The sequence below is a fragment of the Rhinolophus sinicus genome, linkage group LG15 (genome assembly GCF_036562045.2).
Source record: "Rhinolophus sinicus isolate RSC01 linkage group LG15, ASM3656204v1, whole genome shotgun sequence".
Lineage (NCBI taxonomy): Eukaryota > Metazoa > Chordata > Mammalia > Chiroptera > Rhinolophidae > Rhinolophus > Rhinolophus sinicus.
In genome coordinates, this window is record NC_133764.1 from 7,424,342 (window position 1) to 7,448,070 (window position 23,729).

Sequence of the window (23,729 nt, forward strand, 5' to 3'; positions counted from 1 at the left end):
ACTAATTCTGCAGCTTAGAGGGGATGTAAAAGCCCACTGAATAAACTTCATTGCAAGGAGTGTTTACCAAGGCAGGTTCTTTCCCAGGCAGATCATCAGGCACTAGTATATGAGAGCAGATGGCCTCAGGTTATGTTATGTTATGCTCTGCATTCATCCTAAAGGAAGCTTGAAACATACACTATAGAGTAAACAGTTCCAATATGCCAGGCATTGTTTTACTCACTAGACTTAAACCATGTCGTAGAAAACCTTGTGAGGTTTTCTGTTACTCCCCTTTGTAAGTGAAGAAATTAAGACCTAAGCAACTTGCCCAGGTCTTCCTATGAATCGACCAGTCCTGCCTAGCTGAGCAAAAGCAAGATTACCCCACGTTTATTAAGTTGAACCCTTGGCTTGATGGTTGTGAGGCTCACTACACACAGGAGTTTGTGATGTGTACGTTCGTACTGTGTATCCCAAATGGAGTTCTGGAAAGCAGTGTGTGAATTGATTTTTGAAAGTCAAATGTCACAGTAAATTGATTACAGCAGTGATTCTTAAATGCGGAAGCTGGGAGTATTACACTGCTGTGTAGGGGCAGGGGTATCAGAATTCACCAGCCACTCTAATGAGCATATGCTCTAGCTTTCACAGGGCCGTGAGAAAGTCTAAGACCATCAGGCCAGAGGAACCTTCTCTTTGTATCTTTTTTTAAAAAAGCAAAACCTCCTTTACTCATACAAATAGGCACTCTACTGATGTTAAAAACACAATTATTTGAGGGTTGTGAGACTGGGTTCATCCAGGCCACGGTGCAATCATCTTGGCTCACAAGGCAAATGAAGAGAGATGAACAGTGAGGCTCACACCTTTTAAATACTGTAAATATAAATGGCCAGTTACACAACGATGTCCAGTGGTTTGCTGATAAATCTTTAATAACAGGCTCTTCTGGGACAAAAGCCTTTATTCGTAGTATTTGCCAATTTCTGTGGTGTAAATACGTATTATTAATATTCACATGGTGCCTGATTTCAAGCTACCACCTGGACTTCACTGGCTGCTGGGGAGGAGGAGTTGAAAAGATTTGGGTACAGTGGGTTCTCATGAGAAACTGCAAGCCAATCCAAGTCAGCTCCAGAGCCCCACTGGACTTTTCTCTTCCACAAATACACACCTACAGAAAGCCCGGAGGAGCAACCAGGCTGTACTATGCCAATACTGCCTCCTAGTGGCCAGAGATGAGACCTCCCTAATTAGTCTTTATTGCCCTCGTTTTTTACCCCCCAGGGTACTGGTACTTCCTATTTTCCAAGTTTCTTCATTGCCCCAATCAATTCCACTTCAGATAATCTTGTTCCCACACATTATCCTACAGTCCTTCAACCTCCTTCTTTATTTTTCACGCTTTTTCACTTCACACCCAGGAATTCAGGAATATTTATTTTCCTCTCCCACTTGGCAGTCCATCAGTGAACCAATGAAAAACGCTGATCGTATAAGAATCCTGACTGATAAAAATAATGCAGATAGTATATATATGTAGGATAAAGAAAGATAGGTTCCCTGAAATTAAATGAGACATGAGAAAATTAGTTGCCAGCCTCTAAAATAGTTTTATTCCTTGAAGATCCCTCCAAAATTTCTGACCAAGTCTCTATCTAACTCCTCTAATAAAAATGTCTTTTTTTCCATCATCAGACTTGAGTTATGTATTTCAAGGATTTCTGTTTTTACAGTAGTGGTTATCTGGTACTATTATAATTCCGTGTTTCCCCAAAAATAAGACCTAGCTGAACAATCAGCTCTAATGAGTCTTTTGGAGCAAAAATTAATATAAGACCTGGTATTATATTATAATAATTATATTATATCATATTATATTATTATTATATTATATATATTATACCGGGTCTTATAGTAAAGTAAGACTGGGTCTATTTTGGGCTCTAAATAACCAACTCATAAATACACTTTTACTACATGTTGTTTTATTTCAGAGCCCCACATTACAGTCATTTGCATACCTCTTTTATAATATTCATCATGCCTGCATACAACCATAGTATTACTTAATACTTTTCTCTGAATTGCCTCCCATTTCAACCTAAATAAAATCGTATAAAATGAAAACTTCAAAACACTACATAAATGCAAAACTGATATCACTTGCCAAAAACAATTACGCTTTAACATATTTTTAAGTACACCTCTCCATACATCTCCCACAATCATCTCTCATACCAATAGTGATACATGTACCCCTTTTTGGGGACACCTGTACTATTTTAATTGAACTATAAATTGGGAACAACAGTTGATTCCTCGGGGACACAAAACCGCTCAATGAAGCAATAAACTGGGGCCTCAAGAGGGACCTTGTTCCAAGCCAGCTGTATGTGCTGGCAGAGCAGACATTGTGATAAGATTTTAGGGGCCAGAAAGACCTCAAAGACTAGCTACTTATGCCAGTTCTAAGTTCCAGCGGTGACGTTTCTGACATGTCCTGTTATACAGCACATGTCAGAAATGTCACCGCTTGAAATTTTATCCCTGTAGCTGTGTGGTTTTCAAAACCCCACACCATGAGGGGGAAGAAGGTGAGATAAGGGATCCACCCAGGGGCTATGGACATAGGACGCTCCCTCTTTAACAGAACAAATATATCTTGATTAGTTTTATATTTTGGACTTACACAGATTGTATTTAAAGAAAGAGTCTGATAGAGAAAAAATATTTGAAAATCACTTCCTGGATTAAGCGTAAATCACATGAAATTGCAAATACCCTAAAAGCACATTCTGACCTTCAACATTGAAGAGCTAGGAGGAGGTCTGAAAGAGAAAGGAAAGAAGCAAAGTGCACCGGCAAGGGGAGAGGGAGTCCTGAAAAAATTTACCTACTTCTAATTATAGATTTTGCTAGCTTTGCAATTTTGACAAGGGCCAATCTTGTCTGGTGCTCAGATGGCCAGGAAATTGCTATCCTATCTGACAGTAGGAATGGAAAAAGCAGAATGGAGCTAGAAATGGAACAGAGACGTCTCAAGGAGCCGGGGCAAAGGGACCTGCATTGCAGAAGTGAGCAGTAACAACATGCGTGTGTGCAGTGTGGTATAGTCAGTAAAATACACCCACCTACATTATATCACAACAGCCTAGGGAAGTAGGTAGGAAGTTACGTTCTTTAACCATGGTACATGCTAAAGCTCAGAGAGGTTAGGTAACTTTCCCTGGGTCACAAAGTGGTGGAAATGCAAGCAGAACACAGCAGAGCTGCTCTCCCACTTCTAGATTCGGTATTCTTGCCACCATGCCAGATTGTGTCAGGCTGGAAGGTTCTAAGAACTTGAAGCTGCTGAAATCAGGGAGAGAAGATAATTCCACACTAAATAAAAAATTCAGGTCAAACGTATTTATGAAAATCCTGTTCCTCACCTGCTACAACATCCCTGCACATGGCTTGGAAAGCTGGGAAGTAGCTGCTCTGAAGCTTATCCAGGAGTCCTGCCATGCTCCTCACCTGTATCGACCTCAGCTGGTGATAAATGTATTCCAGATCCTCAGACCTGCAGCACCGTGGAGAAGGGTGAATCCAGGTGAACACCAGGAAATTCGGTCACAGAGTGATGACCCACCCTCAGTTGGACCGAGAGGAGCCCTGCCTCAGGGTGCTTCCACAGAGGCTGGCTCCAGCCCAAATGGCCAGGGCATCTGTTCCCAGAACAGGGAGGGCAGAAGCCTCTGTAGGGAACGTGGTTCAAAGGGGCAGCTCCAGGAGGTAATAGCAGGGAAAAACTGCTGTGACCATCTGGTGGCTCAAAAGCTTGGCAGCTGGAGGTCATTAGCTCTGGTAGTAAGGTTTGGGGTGGGGTGAGAGAGGTGTTAGAGTGAAGCTGCTGGAGAATCAGTGGAATGGTCAGAAACCAGGCAAGCGGAGGGGTATCTCAGTATGGCGGCACAAACAGGGCTGGAGGCATGCTTGGTCATGTGACACAGACAGTTGTCACTCAATGCAAGGACAGGGACATCTGCCTCAAACATCTGTCTATCCCCTCTTGAGTAAAAGATTGCTATGCACAATGATAAATAGGAACAAGGAAATGGGGAGGTGGAGGGGGAATCAGTAGGCGCCATAGTTCGGTCTTTCTAGAACTCTGTGGGGCTGGGACACAGGGGTTAATGGGCTTTCTAGCCCTGCTAATGACTAGCTGGGACCTAAGACAGGCTATTCTGCATCCAGCTGTCAAAACCCCTCTTTTTCTACAGATCCTTACAAAAAGTGTGTGCATACAGCCTTGACTGTCCAAGGAGAAGGGAGTAGACAAGTAGGAAGAAAACCTATAAGAGTTAATTAATTTTACATGTAGGTAAAAGAGCTTTTGAAGACATGTCAGAAGATACACCAGCTATAGTCTAAGAAAGGAGGGGCAACTGTTGAATCCTAGGGAAACTGTACACGTCCCAGAGTATAGAAAACTGTACTGCCCCAAACGACACTGACCTGTCTGCTCTAGGGGGCATGAGAAACAGCTGCGGGTGGCTCCCCCAGGCCACTACCCTCTGTAAGACACCTACCTACTCCTCAGGGTTTGAGCATGTACCTACCTGCTCTTCCAGAACTCCAACTCCAACTTAGGGGTGGGATTCTTCCCTGGCAGCAGTGGCTGGGAAGACTCTCTCTTGAGTACCGCCTGTATTTGGTGGCTCCACTGGATCACTGCAGACTCAATGGCATAAATGACTGACTTATCTGCAGAATCCAAGCTGTGAAAATCACAAAAAACAAATAAACACAAAAACCCCTGAAACATTGGAAATAATTCTGGGTATCCCCCAAAACAGAATCCCAAGTTTTTTTAAAAAAAAAACTAGGTGGGAAATTCCATCTAGTCCAGGCATTCTTAACTTTCGTTGGAGAAAAGGTTGATGAGCAGTCAATGAAAAGTAGGATATCCTCTCCCCAGGCAAAATGCTTATGCATGCATGCATACACAATCACGCGTACACGATTATTCAAGACTCAGGGGTTCACCAACATTCTGAAGACTACTGTAAGAACATTGAACCCTTTCAAGTCTTTCTGTCAAGGCAGAAATGCACTGGACACCCGCACTTGCTGGCTCCACTGGATCACTACAGACAGAAAACATTCGAATGGACAGAAAACATTTGCATGACCACCCAACCCTTGCTTGAATTCCACCAATGTCAGCAGGCTCCCAACTTGACAAAGCAGTGCAGTTCTCAGGAGATCAGCTCTTCTTGCCAGAAAGTGTGTCTCTACATAGAACCACGTCTATCTCCCTGTGATTTCCTCATTTTGGTCTTAGTTCTGACCTCTGCATCAAGAGGAAATAGGTTATTTCCTCTTCCATGAGGCAAACCTTTAGCCACTATTAACTTGGCTTTGTCCTCACTTCTTCAGTGAAGAATGGAATTCCCAAGCATTCTTCCTCATATGCCTTTTCAATAAGCAAACAAACAAACAAACAAACAAAAACAGGAATATTTTGAAAGAAGTTAAAAACCAAAAATACATTCTGGTTTCCCTTTTTATTAAGTCTTAACTGAAAACCGTTCATGCCAAGAACTCAAAATACAAATAAGAAAGAGAATCTATGGTTCACATTTTCATGTCAGAAAACCACCTTCACTTAATTTCATCAAATTAATATTTGCTGAGAAATGATACGGCACAAGTCATGACAGAACGTATTAAAGGGAGAAGATACTCATCATCCTGAAAAATGACCCAGTCTTTTGGGAAATTATCAAATTTGAACAAAGGGAGACAAACTCAGCAATGATTATGTACACATAAACTGAATGTTATGTTAAAATATAAAAGGAACAGGAAAAGAGTAATTTGAATTTATTTATTTTGAAAACTGAATCTTTTTATGAAACCACAGTAAGTTTTCCAGTCAAATTATATATGCAGCAAATTACTTCCAATAGCAAAAATTCATTATAAAGTGCATCGCCATCACATGAATTACTTATTCTTCAGATCAAATCATGGGCCCTGAATACACAACAATGACAGTAAGACACTCAGAAACTCTTGGCATTTGGGCAGACTGAGCTCATGCAGGAAGGCAGCCTGTTGCCACAAACACGGAGAAATGCTGGGTAGTCTCAGGTACTTTGTGGCCAGCTGGCATTTGGGAATTTGCCCATTTTGTTTGATGGAGGTCATCCAACGTGGTAGTCACCCACTGCAGCTTTCATTATGATCTCCTTCCCCCAAGTTATCCTTGAAGGTGAATGTCTAGTATATGCTGGACATCAGCCAGCTTTGCATTTTGACCCTTTTGGCCAATCTCAAGTCTCTGTGGCTTGGTCATAACAGCTACCATTTATTAAGCTCTATTATATGTTTGGCACTGTCCTAAGAGCTTGATGGATGCCATCTCATAAGAACTCTAAGTATGAGGTTGGTTCTAAGGTCATCTCCATTTAACAAATGAGGAAACTGAGGCTGGGAGAGATCATATGACTGCTTGCAAGTCACCTGGCCAGCAAGTGGCAGAGCCTGGATTAAAAGCCAGGATCCAGGGTTTTGCACTAAGTTCTATGTAATCAATGTCATTTTATGTCAGATACTCAAGGAAATGACAGAGATAATGGATCTGTCATGGTCCTCCATCCATCCATGTTGCTGTTGAACCAATAAAACATTTTAATATTAGGATCGAAAACATTAAGATGGTTTTCTTACTACTACCAACCAAGGTTTACAATGAAATTGTCATGGGCATTTTTACTTTGGTGATTCAGCAGTGAATTTCTGTGTTTAGGGAATTCCCTCCACTTTCAGCATCTTGTTAGGAGCCACCTGCACCCTGAGTAGAATATAATAAAGTATATCATTTAGATTCATAGCCTAGTTTGAAAGAAAAAGAACAAATCCTCATGGGACAGAAACAATGATAGCTGGTAGCGGGAATAGTAAGTGGAAGCTGATGGTGGATATCACTCCTGAAAGGACGAGGTTGGGGTTTTAGTACCTAATGGGGCACAGGAGGCAAGGACTGTAAGCTCCAACAAAGACAGATTTGTTTCTATTTGGAAAAAAAACAACCATCCTCAGGACCTGAAAAAAGTCTCCAGCTACTGGGGGAGGAGGGTCTGGAAATGTAACAAGAGACAGCAGAGTTAGGTCTGTGACACTGTGTGCTGGGTAGATGCTGGGAAGTGGCGTGGCTGTCTCCCAAGCCAGACCTGGGTCTTTGCCAATGATGAGACACTGTCCTGGTAAGCAAAATACTGAAATCAGTGTGGCTGCTCTTCGCCCTGAAATAATTCTGGGTGGAAAAAAGGTCATGTTGCTCTGATAGCCTTAAAAGACTCAGGACCAAGGAAGGGGGGCAAGGATAGTAATTAAGACAAAACATACAGTTCGAGGACATTGGCAAAGAGAGCAGATAGTCGGCTTGTGGGCAGAACAAGGAGACTTTCAGAGTCAGGAACAGAAAAGTTGTAAAGACAACATTCAGAAAAACTAGCAGCTCCCATATGAGGCCCATATGGCCAGGCTGGCGGTACTTACCTCGTCCCACTTTTAGAATCCACAAACTCCACTTTTTCTGAGCCTACTGGGAGAGGCAGCAAAGTTTTCCCCCTCACTTGTTGCAGGAGAATGAGGAGGTCCCACTGGAGGCCGTGGGCATGCTGCTGGACATCTCGACACACCACGTGGGGCCAACCAAGCTGATTCTTCTCATTGGTCAAGACGGGGATAACTACCTATAACAGAGGTGCCACAGGACAGAAAGGCAGGTGTTCTAATGCTGAGACCAGAGAGAAAGCCTATTCCGAGACTCAGAAAGCTATACATAACTGTTTCCAAGTCACTGTGCAGTAAAGGCCGGATATTAAGAACCAAAAGCATGTACTGCCTTGGTAAAAGCGGGAGAGGCTTGAATAGCCTATCACAAGCTTCCTTCCCACTCTGCTCCTGCACATAAGTTCCCCTCATCAAACAGCCCTCCCGGGCAGCCGGATGGCTCAGTGGGTTAGAGCGCGAGCTCTCAACAGCCGGTTCAATTCCCACATGGGAGGGTGGGCTGCGCCCCCTGCAACTAAAGATTGAAAATGGCAACTGGACTTGGAGCTGAGCTGCGCCCTCCACAACTAGATTGAAGGACAGTAACTTGGAGCTGATGGGCCCTGGAGAAACACCCTGTCCCCCAATATTCCCCAATAAAAAAAAATGAAGAGTTCTTAAAATAACAAACAAAAAACCAGCCCTCCTTATCCAGGGGACCAGGCATAGTCACGGCTTATCCCTGGGTAGTGGGCTGCAGTTCTGCCAGACAGTGGAATTATTCAAACAAGCCAATCCTCCCACAGGAACCAGAGGCACCAGTAAGCTTTGACAGTACAAAGCTTGTTATCCATAGTCCCTGCTTGTTCACTCTGTTCCCAAGGGCAACCCCCATGTGGCCCTGCATGGCATGGTGTCCTTCTCCTCTGGGCTGTGAGTATATGTGACTAATAATTGCTGTCAGTCTCATTGGACCAGTGTTGTGTATTCAGCCATCCCCATAATCCTAGGGCAGGAATCCTTACCTAAGCAATAGGGTGAACAGGAAGTGACCGAAACAGTTACAAAGGCCAGAGGCAGAATATAGAACAAATGCAGGCAAGGTTGACTACCTGCTTGCAGAGGGTATGAGGGGGCATAGTTCCTCTTCTTTCGGTACCCATCTCCGGCTCCAGAGGTAGACATGTGAACAAACCTGAACCAATGCGAGTCAGGACAAAGTCTCTCATCTGAACTTTTTGAGGAAGAGAAGCTTTGCCTTTTCTATGAGCCTGGAGCTACTGGTGGCCATTGTGCTACCATATGGAGCCTCAGAATAGGGTCAGTACGGAGAAGAGGGAGTTACAGATGGAGAAAGACCAAGGCCTACGACATCATTTGAGCTCCTCAGTCAGGCTGCTCTTCAACTTTCTGAACTAGTTTAAATTGAGTTTTCTATCACTAGCAACTTAAAAGTTGTAACTACTATAACCCACTAGGAACCACGGCCTGCCAAGAGCTCATAACTAATGGAAAAGGAATACGAGAACGAAAAACAGAGGCTCTGGTAATGTGACAAGGAACTACTAAGTCAATAATGAAAAGGAAACATGGACTCATATAGTTGGTTGGGTTCTATATGTGACCAATAAGTCTGTGCAATTATAAAACAGAATACCTGGATTCCACACGTGAATTCCAAGAGGACGCTCCTTGCCTAGTCTGTCTGGCATCAATCACTGAACTGAGAACTGACCAAGAAGTGAACAGAGAGCTCCAAGAAATAAAATGTCACAAATTGAGCTCCACTCAGATTCATTTAAGAAAGAACTCTTTGGACCCAGGGCAGAAAGCCTAAGAGGGGAGAGGATAAACAGTAATTTTCCTAAGATCTCAAAGGCAGGACTGTATCTTATTTGATTTGATCTTTATATATGCACAGTCCTCCTTCACTTCTGTCATACAGGAAACACTTGACATATGTTCATAGAATAACTGAATGTACACTGTTTGAAGAAAAAGTGGTAGGTGGCTTTTGGTTGGACTTTGGAGAGCTTTGAGTGATAGAAAGATAATGAATGTGAACTCTATGAAATTAAAAGCCACTCATCCATTTATTCAATGAATATTTATGGAGCATCTACTATGGGCCAGTGCTGTACGAGGTGCTGGGAAGGTACATCAGTGAACAAAACATACAAAGATGCTGACCTCATGAAGTTTATATTCTAGGGAAGAAAGGATCAACAAACAATAAGAACTATGGAAAAAAATAAAGCAGGTGAGGAGAATCAGGAATGTGAGGTGGAGGGGTTGCAACTTTAAATGGAGTGATGGTTGCCAGATGGCTGACGGGGTTGGGAGTCAGTGAAAAATACAGTATATTGTTGACTGCATTCCTAATGCTATACTCTACATTATGGGTATAGCATAAGGATATAGTCAATAATATTGTAATAACTATGTATGATGTCAGATGAGTACAGATTTGTTGGAGTGATAGATGGAAAGGGGTTGGGGACAGGGTGAAAAAGGTAAAGGGATTAAGAAATACAAACTGGTAGTTACAAAATAGTCATGGGGATGAAAAATAAAGTACAGGGAATATAGTCAATAACATGATAATAACTATATATAGTGCCAGGTGATTACTAGTCAGGGGGATCATTTCCTAAATTATGTAAATGTCTAACCACATGCTGTACACCTGAAATTTATGTAAAGTAATATTGAATGCCAACTGTAATTGAAAAATTTTAAAAGGGAGCAAAAGGTGAAGAGGAATTAGATGTCCAAATTTCCAGGTATGAAACAAATAAGTCCTGAGAAATATGGTCAGCATAGGGAATACAGTCAATAGTATTGTGATAGCATAGTACACTGTCAGATGGTTGCTGCACTTATCGTGGTGATCACTTCTTTAGGTATATAAATGTTGAATAACTATGGCGTATACCTGAAACTAATATAATATTGTATGTTAGCTATATTTGAATAAAAATCATAAAATAAGAAAATGTAAAAAATAAATGAATACTGTATAACTCCACTTATATGAGATACCTAGAGTGGTCCCATTTATAGTGACAAAGTAGAATGATGGTTGCCAGATGCTGGGGAAGAGGGAGGGGGAGTGTTGTTCAGTGGGTGTAGAGTTTCAGTCATGGAGGGTTCTGGGGATTTGTTGCACATGTGGTTCATAATATTGTACTCTACACTTGGAAATTATTGGAAGAGTGAATTTTATCTTACGTGCTTTTTTGCCACAATAAAAATATTACCTTAAGGATTGTTTCATTATCAATCATTCCTTTTAATTATAGATGGATCTTAATTATTTCACTCAGTCCCCTATTGATTAACAATCAGTTTGTTTACAATCTCTTTCAATGCATGTCATTCGGGGTGGCCTGTGGGGTCTCTGGTCCTGCTCCCCACATAAGAACGCAGCACATGGTAAGGCCAAAAAGGAACACCCACGGAACCATAGATAGGGGAGTCATACCACTATAGTCTCGCTGGCGGCTGGGTTGGAGACACAGGAAGCAGGAGCCACACTGTCCGCAACCTGACGTCCACTTCTCTCTGCCAACCAACCTCACTTGCTAACTGCAATCCGCTCTTGCTAGCTCAGCCACCATCTTCTTGCTAGCCCGCATTTTTTGCTAGCGTAGCCACGGCAGTTATATTAATGGCCAATGGCTCACTGGTTATAACCGATGGCCAAGTAGCCACAGCTGATGACCATTCGATCACAGTTGATGGCCATTTACTACCTAAGGCAGCACCTTTCCACGTGAGGCCGTGAGGCCGAGAGCCTGAAAACTGCACTCCTGGCTGTCCCCACAATGCACCAACGAAAATTCTTGAACATTTGAGGGTTTCAACTACTTTAAAATTACTTTTGCTTTCATGACATACCTTGGCCTTGACACAACTGTGGGATTGACCTGCTGTCCCCCGCATACACTAGGTGTAGTTCCATGTCTCAACCTTTGTTCAATCTGCTCCCTACCTGAAAGTGACCTTGTTCTCTATCCTAATCCTTCTCCTTTGTTCAGGAGTCAGTTCAACACTTGAGGCTAAGCATGGCTCTCACACCATGCATGTATCTCTTCCCTGAACCCAGTGACACTTCTTTCCATCATCATCATTTATAAGGGGATTTGATCCAAGCTTGGATTCCTGCGGGGATGGTGTTCAGACAATGCACAGCAGTAAAGCCATTCCAGTTGTTAAAATACTGAAATACTTCCACATCTAATGAGAAACCTAGCTTTCCTGGGTCCCTGAGAGCTCCTGTGACCCCCAAACCTTTCCCTGAAATTCTCTCCTCCCCACAGCCTCCTAATAAAGCAACAAGAGGGCTAACAGCTGATGTAGCAGGGAGCCTGTAGGACCTGGGTCCAGCACTGGGGCCAACTTTAGGTAAGCTCTACCTCTATCCAACAGACTAATTTTAAATACTTTAAATATTTGATTCATTTCATGGGTTGGATCTTACCTTTATTTTTTTGGTATTACCCATAGCAGATACGACATGAAACATCAGATTGCCAGTACTCTGTAAATACTTAACTCATAACTTGCAGGATTCAGGGCATCGAGTCTCCAGAAGCACATTCAACTTACAGGGAAGTGTACTCCCCTTCTAAAACGGAATAAATGTCCCAGGAATCTCTCCTGAGCACGCATTCTGAAATCGCCTGCAATCTAGAGGTTTCCGCTCTGGTGCCACCAAAGTATTCCATAACCTACATCTCTGGAGATCTTCCTCCCTGAGCTCCAGGTAGACTCCTCCGAACACCTGGTGGACATTTCCAACTGGATGCCCCAACTTAACTGGGCACAGGGCGGACGTTCGGTTCATGGTTGTGTAATGAATGAGATGAAAATCAAAACCAAACCACCTCCCCTAACTTTCCCAGACGTAACACTGTTCAAAGCCTTTCCCTTCACCTCACTGACCCAATAGAAATGCCCCTTTGTTGACCACTTCTGGTCTTCCCCAGAGCCGCTTTATAGGAAAATGAAGATCTATAGCCTTAAAAGGAGGTCAGACCCCAGGAACTCTTTAGACTCTGGCTTCTCCTTGACTTTGGCTTGAACCCTGACCAGGGCTGAACCAAGTCTCAGTGCCGTCACATTCTCACTCTTACCTGGCCCCTACTCAGATTTCCCCAGCTCGCCTCTCAGGTGTTCCGTATCCCCGGGTCTCAGTTTCCACACGGCCCCGCCCCCCATCCAATTCCTTTTCTTCCGGACTCGAACTTCGCAGGGAGTTTTCGCTCTCCCAAGGCCCGCCCCTCCCCCAGGCCCCGCCTCCGCCCCGAGTCTGCGCCGGCCCTCCCCCCTCCCTGCCCCGCCACCGGCGGCCTGGGCGAGGTAACCAACCCACCCTCACCTCAGAGAAGAGCGCAGCCAGATACTCCAGGGGCGCGGCGGGCACGTCCCCGCAGAGCACTGAGCCGCGGAAGCTATTGGGCCCCGGCGACTCGGGCCTGGTGCGCAGAAAAAAAAGCCCCTTAGTGCGAGGCGGGCCGGACTCGGGTCCCAAGTCCAGCGTCGGCCGCACCGTCAGGCCCCCGGGCCCGGGTCGCACCACCAGCAGCGGCCGCGGTCCCTCGGCAGCATCACGGCCCAGGAAGGCGTGGGGCAGCTGCTCCGCTTCCGCGGTGCCCGCGCAGCGCTCCCAGACTCCCGCAGCTGGCCGCAGGCTCTGGGCCACGCAGGCTCCCAGGAGTCGCAGTCGTGGGTCCGCGCAGGGTTCCTGGACCGCGTTCTCCTCAGCCAGCGCAGCCGGCTCTTCAGCGCTCGGCATCGCGCGCTAACTTCAGCTGCAGCGGTTTCCCTAGCGACGGGGACGCGGCTAGGACTTCCTCCTCCGCTCCCCTCCCATTGGGCACATGACTCCTGGCCCCGCCCCTTGCAGTCTAATAAGGTAAGAGAGGGCGGGCAGGGGAAGAGGTGGGATCGCGTTCGCTGTTGCCAGGAGACCGGCCGACGCCCCTATTTAGGGTCTCTGCTCTTGGATTGGAGGTGCTTAAGGATGATTGTCTCGGCCAATGGTTTACTGATGAGGCACGTGGAGGGGAAGGTCAAGGATATAAATGCTGTTAAGGATACTGCTGGCTAAGGACAGATTAAATTCTTTAGAGGTCTCCAGAACCGTGAATATATTATGGTTCTACTATTTCCCAAATGTGTAATTCAAACTTTATAAAAGCAATGTCAAATCATAAAATAGATGTAAGGCAATTCAATGAAGTTTTTATTTCTTTTCCGTGATGACTTAAATACGTTAGGGGTTATTGAACATTTGAAATGTACTGGTGTGACTGAGGAACTGGATTTATTAATTTTAATTAATTTAAAATTAAATAGCCACAGTGGCTAATAGCTATCATATTGAACAGCTCAGTTTCAGCATTCATTTTAAAATAAATCATTAAGAAATAACATATTTTTAGTGCCCTTCTTTATCCATGACTTAAGTGTGTGCTTAAACTAATAAACAGTGCCTCTAACTCTGATCACTTTGCTTTCCATGAGCATGTCCCCAATCAGTCCTCACATGCAGCAAAATACTATTAAATATGTAGGATGTTCAGAGCCCCCCCATCCTGCCCTGGGTCTGGATTTTGTCTCCACAAAGGGATAATGTGAAGCACCTTTCTTGATCTTAGAAATTAGCATTTGTCACCTGATTAGGATGTAATATGTTGACCTTTTGCAATGCATGTAAGGTGAGAATGGGACAGGGAAAGGGACAACCTGGGCAGCATGATTCCTGTAGGTCTAAAATGAGCTTCCCTCTACCCTACCATTCTGATTTTAGTTGCCAATCAGAGACTGCAATTTCTGGGTAAAAAGAACACTTATAGTGGGCTTTAAAGGAATATTAACAGAAAAAGCACGTATCAAAGGTAGCTGTGCTAACAAGAACCCCTTAAGAAAAGCTAGTAGCTGGAAGGTAAAATGATTGATTTCATAATAACTGGGGCACAGGAGGTGCTATGATGAAAATGTTCACATTAGCAAATGAGCCTTTATGTTTGTAGAGTGTTTTATCATTGCTAGATTAAACAGGCAGACCAACTATGAGTGAAGAGACAAAGCAGAGGCACTAAAACAACTTTTAAGATGGATTTCATAATTAGCATTTCAAAAAAAGCATTAGGGAAAAATAGAAATGTTTGGGGGCTTCCTACACATATAGTTTTCTAACATTTTGCTTTGCACGTAGGAAGGAATCATTGCCATTTTAATGCATAGGGCCTCCAAATATGTCAGTCCTGCTCATGTTTTGTATATAGAGTGAATTCAGGACCATCAAGGTCCTGCAAAACTTTTAAATAAAGTTTTTACCCCCATCGTGGCCTATTTCGCCCTTCATTCTCTTTGTTCCTTTGCTCAATTTACATAAAAATAGAAACACAGGAATCTCTTGTGGAGATGACATGAAGATGTCTGTCTGAAAGTGAGGGACCCTAAACACTGGCAATCCCAATTATTGCTTTTTTCCCCCCAACACCATACCTGAATCTCCTTTTTTTAGAAGGGGATTTGTGGGGGGAGGGGAGGATAAGAGGGACTTCTATATAGGAGTTATTGAAAACAATTGACTTGTCTTTATTTCATGTATTTATGGTAAAAAATAAAGTAAAATGTTACCTATTACTGTGTAACAAATTACCCCCAAAGTTAGCAGCTTAAAATAGCAATAGCCATTTACTATCTCACATAGTTTATAGTGGGTGGAGAATTTGGGAGCAGTTTATCTGGGTGGTTCTGGCTCGGCATCTCCTATAACGTTTCAGGGGCTGCATCATTTGAAGGCTTACCTGGGGCTGGAGGGCCCACTTCCAAGATGGCGCACTCACATGGTGGTGAGTCTGTGCTGACTATTGACAGGAGGCTTCAGTTTCTCAGCAGGTGGAGCTCTCCTTTGGGTTCCTGAATGAGCATTCAAAACACTATGGCTGCCTTCCCGTAGACCACGTGATTTAAGAGAGAGCTAAACAGAAGCCACAGTATCTCTTATGACCTAGCCTTGGAAGTCACACACTGTCATTTCTGCAGTAATCCTATTAGTTACAGAGGCCTAAACTATACAGTATGACAGAGAACTACACCAGGGCATGAACACCAAGAAACAAGAATCCCTGGCTGCCCTCTTAGAGACTGGCTACTACAAAAGGTGTTAAGGAAGATATTGAATTTTTGTTATGGTTCAGATGAAATAATTTACTTTTTTAAAATTAGAAACCTGAAACTGCTTCCATAAGCATAATATTTTTTTTATATCAGATGTTTTCCTTGAAATGGCTATGCATAATTCCTGTTCAACGCTTTTTAATAATGGTCTCTTTAAATCCTGGATATCCATTGTTGACAAGAAATTTGTTCACACAAGCAAGTAATGCAAAACTTAAAGCCTTTTATAATCATTCAAAAATTAGCAGTTGACATTATATTTACAGAATCTAACAGCTCTTCCTTTTCTCCCTTGACAAATGTTACATTAAAATTTCTTGTGATGATGCTGATGGATATTGAATATAAATCAACCTTTCCATATTAAATATCTCGAAATAATGAAGTTTTAATTCAAAGAATATGCATGTATTGTTATAGTAGTCTCCCTGCAGCCATCTTGGATGCCACTAAATGAAGACATCAGGCACAAATGGGAAGATGTATTTGGATACATGTACAAAAGGAGAGTCCAGACTACTTGGGGCTCCACCCAGGAGACGTGTATAAGAATACTGATTGTTGGCATTGTTCACAATAGCAAAATCATGGGAAATAAACCAAGTGTTTATCAATGATGGAATGGATACATTATCATGTATACTATTCATATATTAAAATACTACACAGCAGTGAAAATGAATGGACTACAGCTGTATGTATCAACATGGATGAATCTCAAAAGCATAATAATGTTAAACAAAAAAGGCAAGTTGCAGATGAATACATTCAGTATATTTATTAGAAGTTCCAAACCAAATGAAATCAACAATATTTTGTTAGACACACACATATGTAGTAATCTTGCGAAAAATAAAGGAATGATTATCATAAAATTCATGTTTTGATCAGCTATTGTTGGGGACAAAGAGGTATGGTATGATGAGGGGCACACGGGACTTTTTATGTTCCTGGTAGTGTTTTATTTCTTAACATGGATTATGGGTTTTCATTTTATCATTTGTCTTAAACTGTACATATAAATGAGGTAATTCTTTGTGTGTATGATACTGTGTGTCTACAATATATGAAGTATCACAATTTAAAAAAAATAAAAAAGGATGGATGTGCTATTTATAATTCTCTGAATATTGTGGGGCAATTCATTTCAGTTACTAGGAATAAATGCTAATAATTCATTAGGTTTATAAAATTACACATCAAATACCTTTACATTTTTAGTTGATTAATTTTACAGATGTTATAAATAAGTCTATGACTGGTGGTTTCTTTGTCATCACATTCAATAGGCACTGTTCACCCCTATTTACTTTACTTCTTGGTTCTGTTCAACCTAAGAAGTTTCAGGTTTATTGTGACTGTGTGTAACCGTTCTTGTTCTAGTCTCTTGATGTCCATAAGCATCCTCTTATTCTCTTTGATTACTCTCTTTTTGCCTATTTCTTCAATATTGGTGTTGCGTAGACATCTGTTAGAGCTTCTGGTCTTCTCAGTTTAAAATCTCTCCTTGTGTGAACTTATTCATCCAAGGCAGCAATTTTTCCCTTTCTGCTAATGGCCCCTAAGTTCGTATTTCCAGCTCAGAACTAGGTAAATATAACATTTTTGAGTAATACCTATTTTCCCCTCAAATCTCTGCAAAAATTGTTCCATTGCTTCCTGAAACTTAGTGTTGGAGAGAAGTCTAAAGCCAGCTTGATTTTTGTTCTTTCATAGGTAGCATTTTGAAACTACATGATTGTTGAAGAAATTTTTTTTTTCTTTTTCTTTTTATGATTCAAAAAAAATGTTTTAGGGTATAGCTAAAGTCCCATTGAATTAACTTTTGCCTGAAATTATGAGAGCCCATTTGGTTCTCATAATGATGTGTTGCTTCACAGCGGGAAAGATTGTTCTGTGGAATCTTTGATTACTACTTATTTTTCCATTTGCGCTTTCTGGTCTGGTTTCCTGGTAATGCAAACTGATAGAGTGTGCTAACAGTTACAAGTAGGGGATACATTCTGAAATACTAATTGAGGTTTTGTTCATTGCTGTATGTTTTGATGTTGTCCTGTGGCTATTCACTTGGTGGGTTAGTGACGTTTAATGCCTCAAGGGAGTGTGGAATAGTCCATTGAATTTCTGAATGCTTTTAAAACACATAGCAGAAGCAATAGCCTTGAAAGCTATGCTATTTCCTTTCTTTTCTTTTATTATTGTAAAAGTCAAGCACTTAAGAGGGAGAAAAGGTTTATGTTGTATTGTTCATTTATTTTAATTACAAGAGCTTAGCGTTGAATATAACACCACACAGTGTGGAAGAGTGAGAGGTTACAATGTATATGCTCAACTGTAGATAGATAAGAGTGCATCACAATATGAGAAGGAGATTTCATCAAGAGGAGACAGAAGAACTCTTTCTAGGATGGGGAGAGAGGCTGGGGAAGCAAAGAAGAGGACAACTTGGATATAGCTGCAGAATTCTTGACCCTTTGAGGAGAGTACAGGGAATGGTACAATATGACAGCTACTACAGATGCTTAGGTGTCCAGGAGAAGTGTCCAGGTGGCCACTTAAGCCTGGCTTCCCAGGGGAGACATAAACTGCAAACATGTGGAGAAGCCCTTATGCAACCTGGTCTCCACGGTTATAAGGGCAGTGGGTGAGGGCAGGATTTAGGGAAAGTAATCAGAAGGCAGCCTTTCAATGCTGCCTTGCCCTAGCATGGTTCAGAGATAAGAGCTGGCAGTTTCCAAGCTCTGTGTAGGATGGTTAGGAGGAGGAGAACAGAAATGCTGAGAGGGCCAGCTTGGGGTCAGGCTGAGAAGGACGCAGTACCAGTACCTGTATGGCCTTGAAGCTTTGGTAGATGACAGTGCATGGTGACGAGATGGTTCATCTCTCATTTTTGACAAAGTGTAGATGTAGACCCTCTGCTGACGTTACTGTAGGCAGAAGTAGGACCACGGGGAGGAAGGAAAGGAGGGGTGAAGGGAGACAGAGGAGTAAAGAGATGAGGTCATCTTTTTAAAAATGCAGCTACAGGGAGGCCGCATGGCTCAGTTGGTTAGAGTATCAGTTCTTAACAACAAGGTTGCCGGTTCGATTCCCACATGAGCTAGTGAACTGCGCCCTTTACAACTAGATTGAAAACAATGGCTTGAACTTGGAACTGAGCCACTGGTGGGCAACCGGTTGGCTCAGTGGTTGGAGCGGGGTGTTCATGACACCAGGGTCATCAGTTCGAGTCCCACATGGGCCAGTGAGCTGCGCCCTCCACAACCAGGTTGAAAAACAATGACTTGGCATCCTGGAAAAACACATTGTTCCCCAATATTCCCCAGTTGAAAACAAAAAATGTAGTTCCCTCCCTTCTTGCCAGATTGATAACAATTTGGAATAGGACATCATGAAGCAATTTTGACTTAAGTATAGGAAAACAATACCATATTGGAAATTAATGAAGACCACCCAAAAGAGAATAAGCAAAGCCTATTTATTTAGAGTTGGCGATAGTAAGGGAGTCAGCCACTGTCACTTTGGTATTGACAGAGTCACCAAGACAGGCAGAAGAGTGGAAAAGCTTTATTGTGGAAAAAAGGGAAGGCTCGAGTGTGCCCTGATGGAGGCTGTTGTCCTGGGGAAGCTGTGGGTGGTGTAACTGGAAGTGGAGCACCCTATGTGATTGGTTAGGGATGCATGTTTGGTTTTCTCTGGCTGGTCCGAAGGTGGAGTGGGGACAGAAATTAAGGAAGTTGTCAGTTATTAAATCCGACTGCTACTGGGATTATTGTTTGGCTTCCTGGACTGGTTGCTGCAGATTATGGATCAGAGTTCTATTTTTATATACAGTTTGGCTGTTTTCCATTTGTATAGTCTTTCAATATATAATTTTTTTTCTGAAAAATCTGAATTTCGTGACCATGAAAAATGTACTTTCATTCCATACAAATACTATTATCTACTGCCTTGTAGTACACACCTCCCAGGATCCAATCTGCATGCAGTCCCATTGCACTGTTTTATGGGAGTTTCTATTTCTGATTGTAGAAAGATGATGAGGATGGAGAGTGTGGAGTAAGATTAAGCTGGAGGATATAGGGGGTAAATATTATTTTGGTTACTTCACATAACTTATGGTTGACCTCACAGGTCAGCAAATTATACCCTGTAGACAAAACTCAACCCACCACCTATTTTTGCAAATAAAATTTTATTGGAACACAGCCATGCCTATTAATTTATGTATGTATTCATTTATGAATTATATTTTGTATTATGAATTACATTATGAATTATGAAAAGTCTCTGGTGGCTTTTTTTACATTACAGTTGAATAGTTGTAACTATACAGAGACTGGATGGCCCACAAAGCCTAGAATATTTCTCTCTTTATAGAAAAAGTTTGCTAACTTCTAATTTAGGTTAGATTAGATCTTTTGCCTCGAAAGGACTCAAGGTAGGGAAGGTGTAAAGCAGTCTCAGTTTCATGAAGTCAAATTCAGAATGTGTTTGGTGGTTTCCAGAAGCTTTAGAGGAAAAGGTCATTCTTTGCAGATTCTGGAATCAGGTAACCCATCAGTCATAGCTGTGAAAGTGAAGAGCATTCCTCTTTTTGTGTGTTTTCTTAGTTATCCTAGTGAGAAGTTGGGAGAGGTTGCATTAAGAGTCCCTAGCTAGAGATCGTTTTAAACAGCAAAGCCATAATGCACTTTCTCATTAATGGTTATAATGGTACTACCTACCTTCTTTTCTCCCTCATGACCCAGCATATAGGCTGTAGAAGTAGTGATCTGAGACTTCTGATAGCAGGAATTCATCAGTCGTTTATTCTTCATGCCTTGGGGATGCAGTGATGGATAGGATATAGTCTAGTCTTTAGAGAAAGGGAACCATCTGGTCACAATCCAAACTTGTTATTAATAATAATAATAAAATGTGAAAAGGACAATGCTAGAATCAGACCCAACGCTGTCTACATTCTACCTGAGTCTAGTCACTTTCCATATGTCACTGTCCCTGTTATTCAACAGTCAGCAGAACGGTAGCCATCGGTTTTGTGTCTTTGTTTGTGTTTTTACTCCGGCCTCTGTTCACCCTTCTTCTAGTAATTGTTCACTACTTTTTCTTGGGGTAACTACTTTCATCTCCTGAACCATCTTCTCCCCTACCCCCAGTCTAAGTACTTCCGGGAGGGCTTAGTTTCCAAATCTAGGGCTGAAGCATGTGACTTGGCCTAAGCTGACCAGATCATTCTATCCCTTGGCCACAGTAGTCAGCGTGGCAGTGGGCCTGTGATCCCATCAGAACTATAGAGTCAGACCCGAGGCTTTGGTTTGACTGTTAGGGTAAATGAAGGCTTTCTCTTTTCTCTTGGACTTGAACATAGAAGGATACAGGGCAGGGCTATTGCAGCCAACTTGGCACCCTGAGGGGGAAGGGCTGTCTGAGAATGGAGCCAAGACAATGGAAGTGGAGCCAAGAGATGGAAGAGAGAGAGCAGTTCCTCATGACACTGAGATGCAACCCTCACACCAGACTTTTCATTTATGTGAGTGAAGATGTCCCCTCCCCAATAAGCCAGCTTGAGTTATGTTTTCTGTCCCTCTTTAACAAAAGTTACACTGATGCAAGTGGCAGGTAAAGAAAAAGGAGAAATGGGATGTTTACTGGTATGGGAGAAGGAATCCATCAAGGGACAGTTGAGAGAGAAAACATAGAAAGGGTACTTCCTGGACCAGGTTCTATAGGCGATGTGAAGGGTAAACCTTCAGTCACTTTATCACGTAATGACTCCAGATCCCAGACTTATCTCTTGATTTTCACCCTGCTTTTGATTTAAGACAGTAAACCAGGAATTAACGTGGGCACATTTTCCTGTGTTTATTCACCATTCAATGTTTAATTCCCAGAAGGATGAAAGAAATACTTAATTAAATGTGCTAAACAATAAAAATCCTTGCTTGCTTTTCACATATACTTGTCTTACAAAAATATTCTATGAAGAGTCGATGAAGCTATTTTAAAAAATGAATTCTGCACACTACTTAATTATAATAATCTATGGAGTGTAACTGTACGTTTTCTACCCCAGGATACCGGTGGGCAGAACAAGGAAAGCTGCAGAAAACACACCTCAGCTCTTTCTTTTTGCGATTGTGCAAATTCTTAGGGCGCAATGTTAACTTTAGTTTTTAGAGGCGGTCCTCTTGATTTTGGAGGAAATCACACATCTCAGAGGCCTTGGGAACTAAGCCTTCTGATGGGAGTGGGATTATACATTTGTGAAATATATATTCAGTCATGACTGCATGAGCAAAGTAATACATGTCTTATCAAAAATCTGAAAAAGTATGCTCAGCTTTGAGCTGGTCACATGGGTGGGTGTAGGAGAAGGGCTAGGGTAAGGAAGAATTGTGATAATAAATGAATTATTATTGTTCTTCGAGGTACCTGGGGTTGAGAAAAGATCTTTCATTTTCCGATTGCTGTATTCTCTCGTATGTAAAGATAACTTACCTTATTTTTCTTGTTTGCCTCCAAAAAAGAGGAAGATCTCAGTTCCTTTCCATTCTCTTCCTCTTTTTTTGACTACAACTTCCTTCCTATCAGAAGCAGAACCACAAGGGCTGGATGACTTACAGGATATAACAGACATAGTCCACCAAGAGGAGCTTTCCAAGGGCTTAGACATGAGTGTACCTGGGGTGTGCTGCTGTGGATTCCACTGGTTCTCAACTACAGCCGCACATTGGAACCACCTGGGGATATTTAAAAGTACCAACACCCAGACCCACCCTAGGATAACTGAAGCAGTATCTGGGGAGGGGTCCCAAGCCTTGGGACTTGTTAAAATATCAACAGGTGATTCCAGGGTGTTGGCAGGGTAGAGAACTGCTGGGCTATTGGGAAACTCTTCCTTCTACAGGGCCAAGGCATTGGGAGGCCTGAATCTCCGCGCCCCACCCCCTTTTAATTCTCCTTCTTTCTAGATCCCTCTCTCTTTCTTCTGCTCGCTCTCTCTCTCTCTCTTTTTCTCTCTCTCTCTCTCTGTCTCTCTCTAACTTCATCTATCTGCATCTGTTTCTCCACTTCTACTTCTCTTTCTGTCTCTATCCCTTCAGACATTCCTATTTACATGAGTCTGCAGAAGTCTCAGAGACCTAAGAGAAGACTAAGCTGCCACTGCCTCTTGCTCCTTTATTATCCCCTCAGAAACTGAAGTCATGATTGAAGTAAAAGGAACTGCAACAGCTCTCGAGTGGGGAGCTGATCCCAGCCTGATAAGAGTCCTGGGAGTAGAATGATTAGGCCTGTTTTGCTCTAGGGATGGACCAGGGATTCTCAACGTTTGATCTGAGCAGGCATCACTGGCTGAGAATGAGTTAGAAATGCAAGAACTACTAAACCAGAAACTCTGGGAGTGGGTCTCAGCTAGTGTGTTTTCAGAAGACTTTTAGGTAATTCTGGTGCGTGCAGAAATTTAAGAACCAGGTTCTGTGGAGAAGTGCTCCCTGGCTAACTCTTCACAGGCCTCTATCTTGGAGAAAGGAAATCATCCAGACTTCGGAGCTCACAATGCATTTGGAACCTATATTTTTCCAAGTAAATGTTGCTGTCTGCTGAAAGAAACAATCCCAGATCTCAGTGACTCATGTGGGAATAAGCAAAGACCTCTCAGATGAGAAAAGCAGAGGCTCTTTGTTCAGAGTTTGCTATACCAAGGGAGTCGGTCACTCTGAGAGAGGAGGAAATTTATATAGTTAATCCTTCCTCCTCCACGCACACCTCCCCCCAGTATATTGAGAATAAGTCACAGCCTCTTCTAACATTTATTGAGAGTTTACTCTGTGATAAGCACTGTTTTAAGAGCTTTACCTATATTAACTGATTTCATCCTCACAGAAACCCTGTGACTTAAGCACTATTTTACAGATGAGTTGTCTGAAGCATCAAGAGTTTACATACAGGGATGTCAGAGGGGTAGTAGACTTGGTGGGGTTATCACTTTGTGAGGG

The 23,729-nt window shown here is 42.5% G+C and overlaps 1 protein-coding gene across 1 annotated transcript in view; it reads right to left on the bottom strand.

Annotated features, from left to right (window-relative positions):
* LOC141568964 (dynein axonemal heavy chain 9-like) overlaps positions 1-13,434 on the bottom strand; it is a 48,481-nt gene extending 35,047 nt beyond the window's left edge. Inside the window, exons 1-4 of the mRNA XM_074320391.1 lie at positions 12,917-13,434; positions 7,537-7,733; positions 4,590-4,748; positions 3,420-3,550 (exon numbers count right to left, since the gene is read on the bottom strand). Of these exons, the coding sequence (XP_074176492.1) occupies positions 3,420-3,550; positions 4,590-4,748; positions 7,537-7,733; positions 12,917-13,333 (904 nt within the window). The 5' untranslated portion in view covers positions 13,334-13,434. The remainder of the gene's footprint in view (positions 1-3,419; positions 3,551-4,589; positions 4,749-7,536; positions 7,734-12,916) is intronic.
* Positions 13,435-23,729: the final 10,295 nt, after the last annotated feature.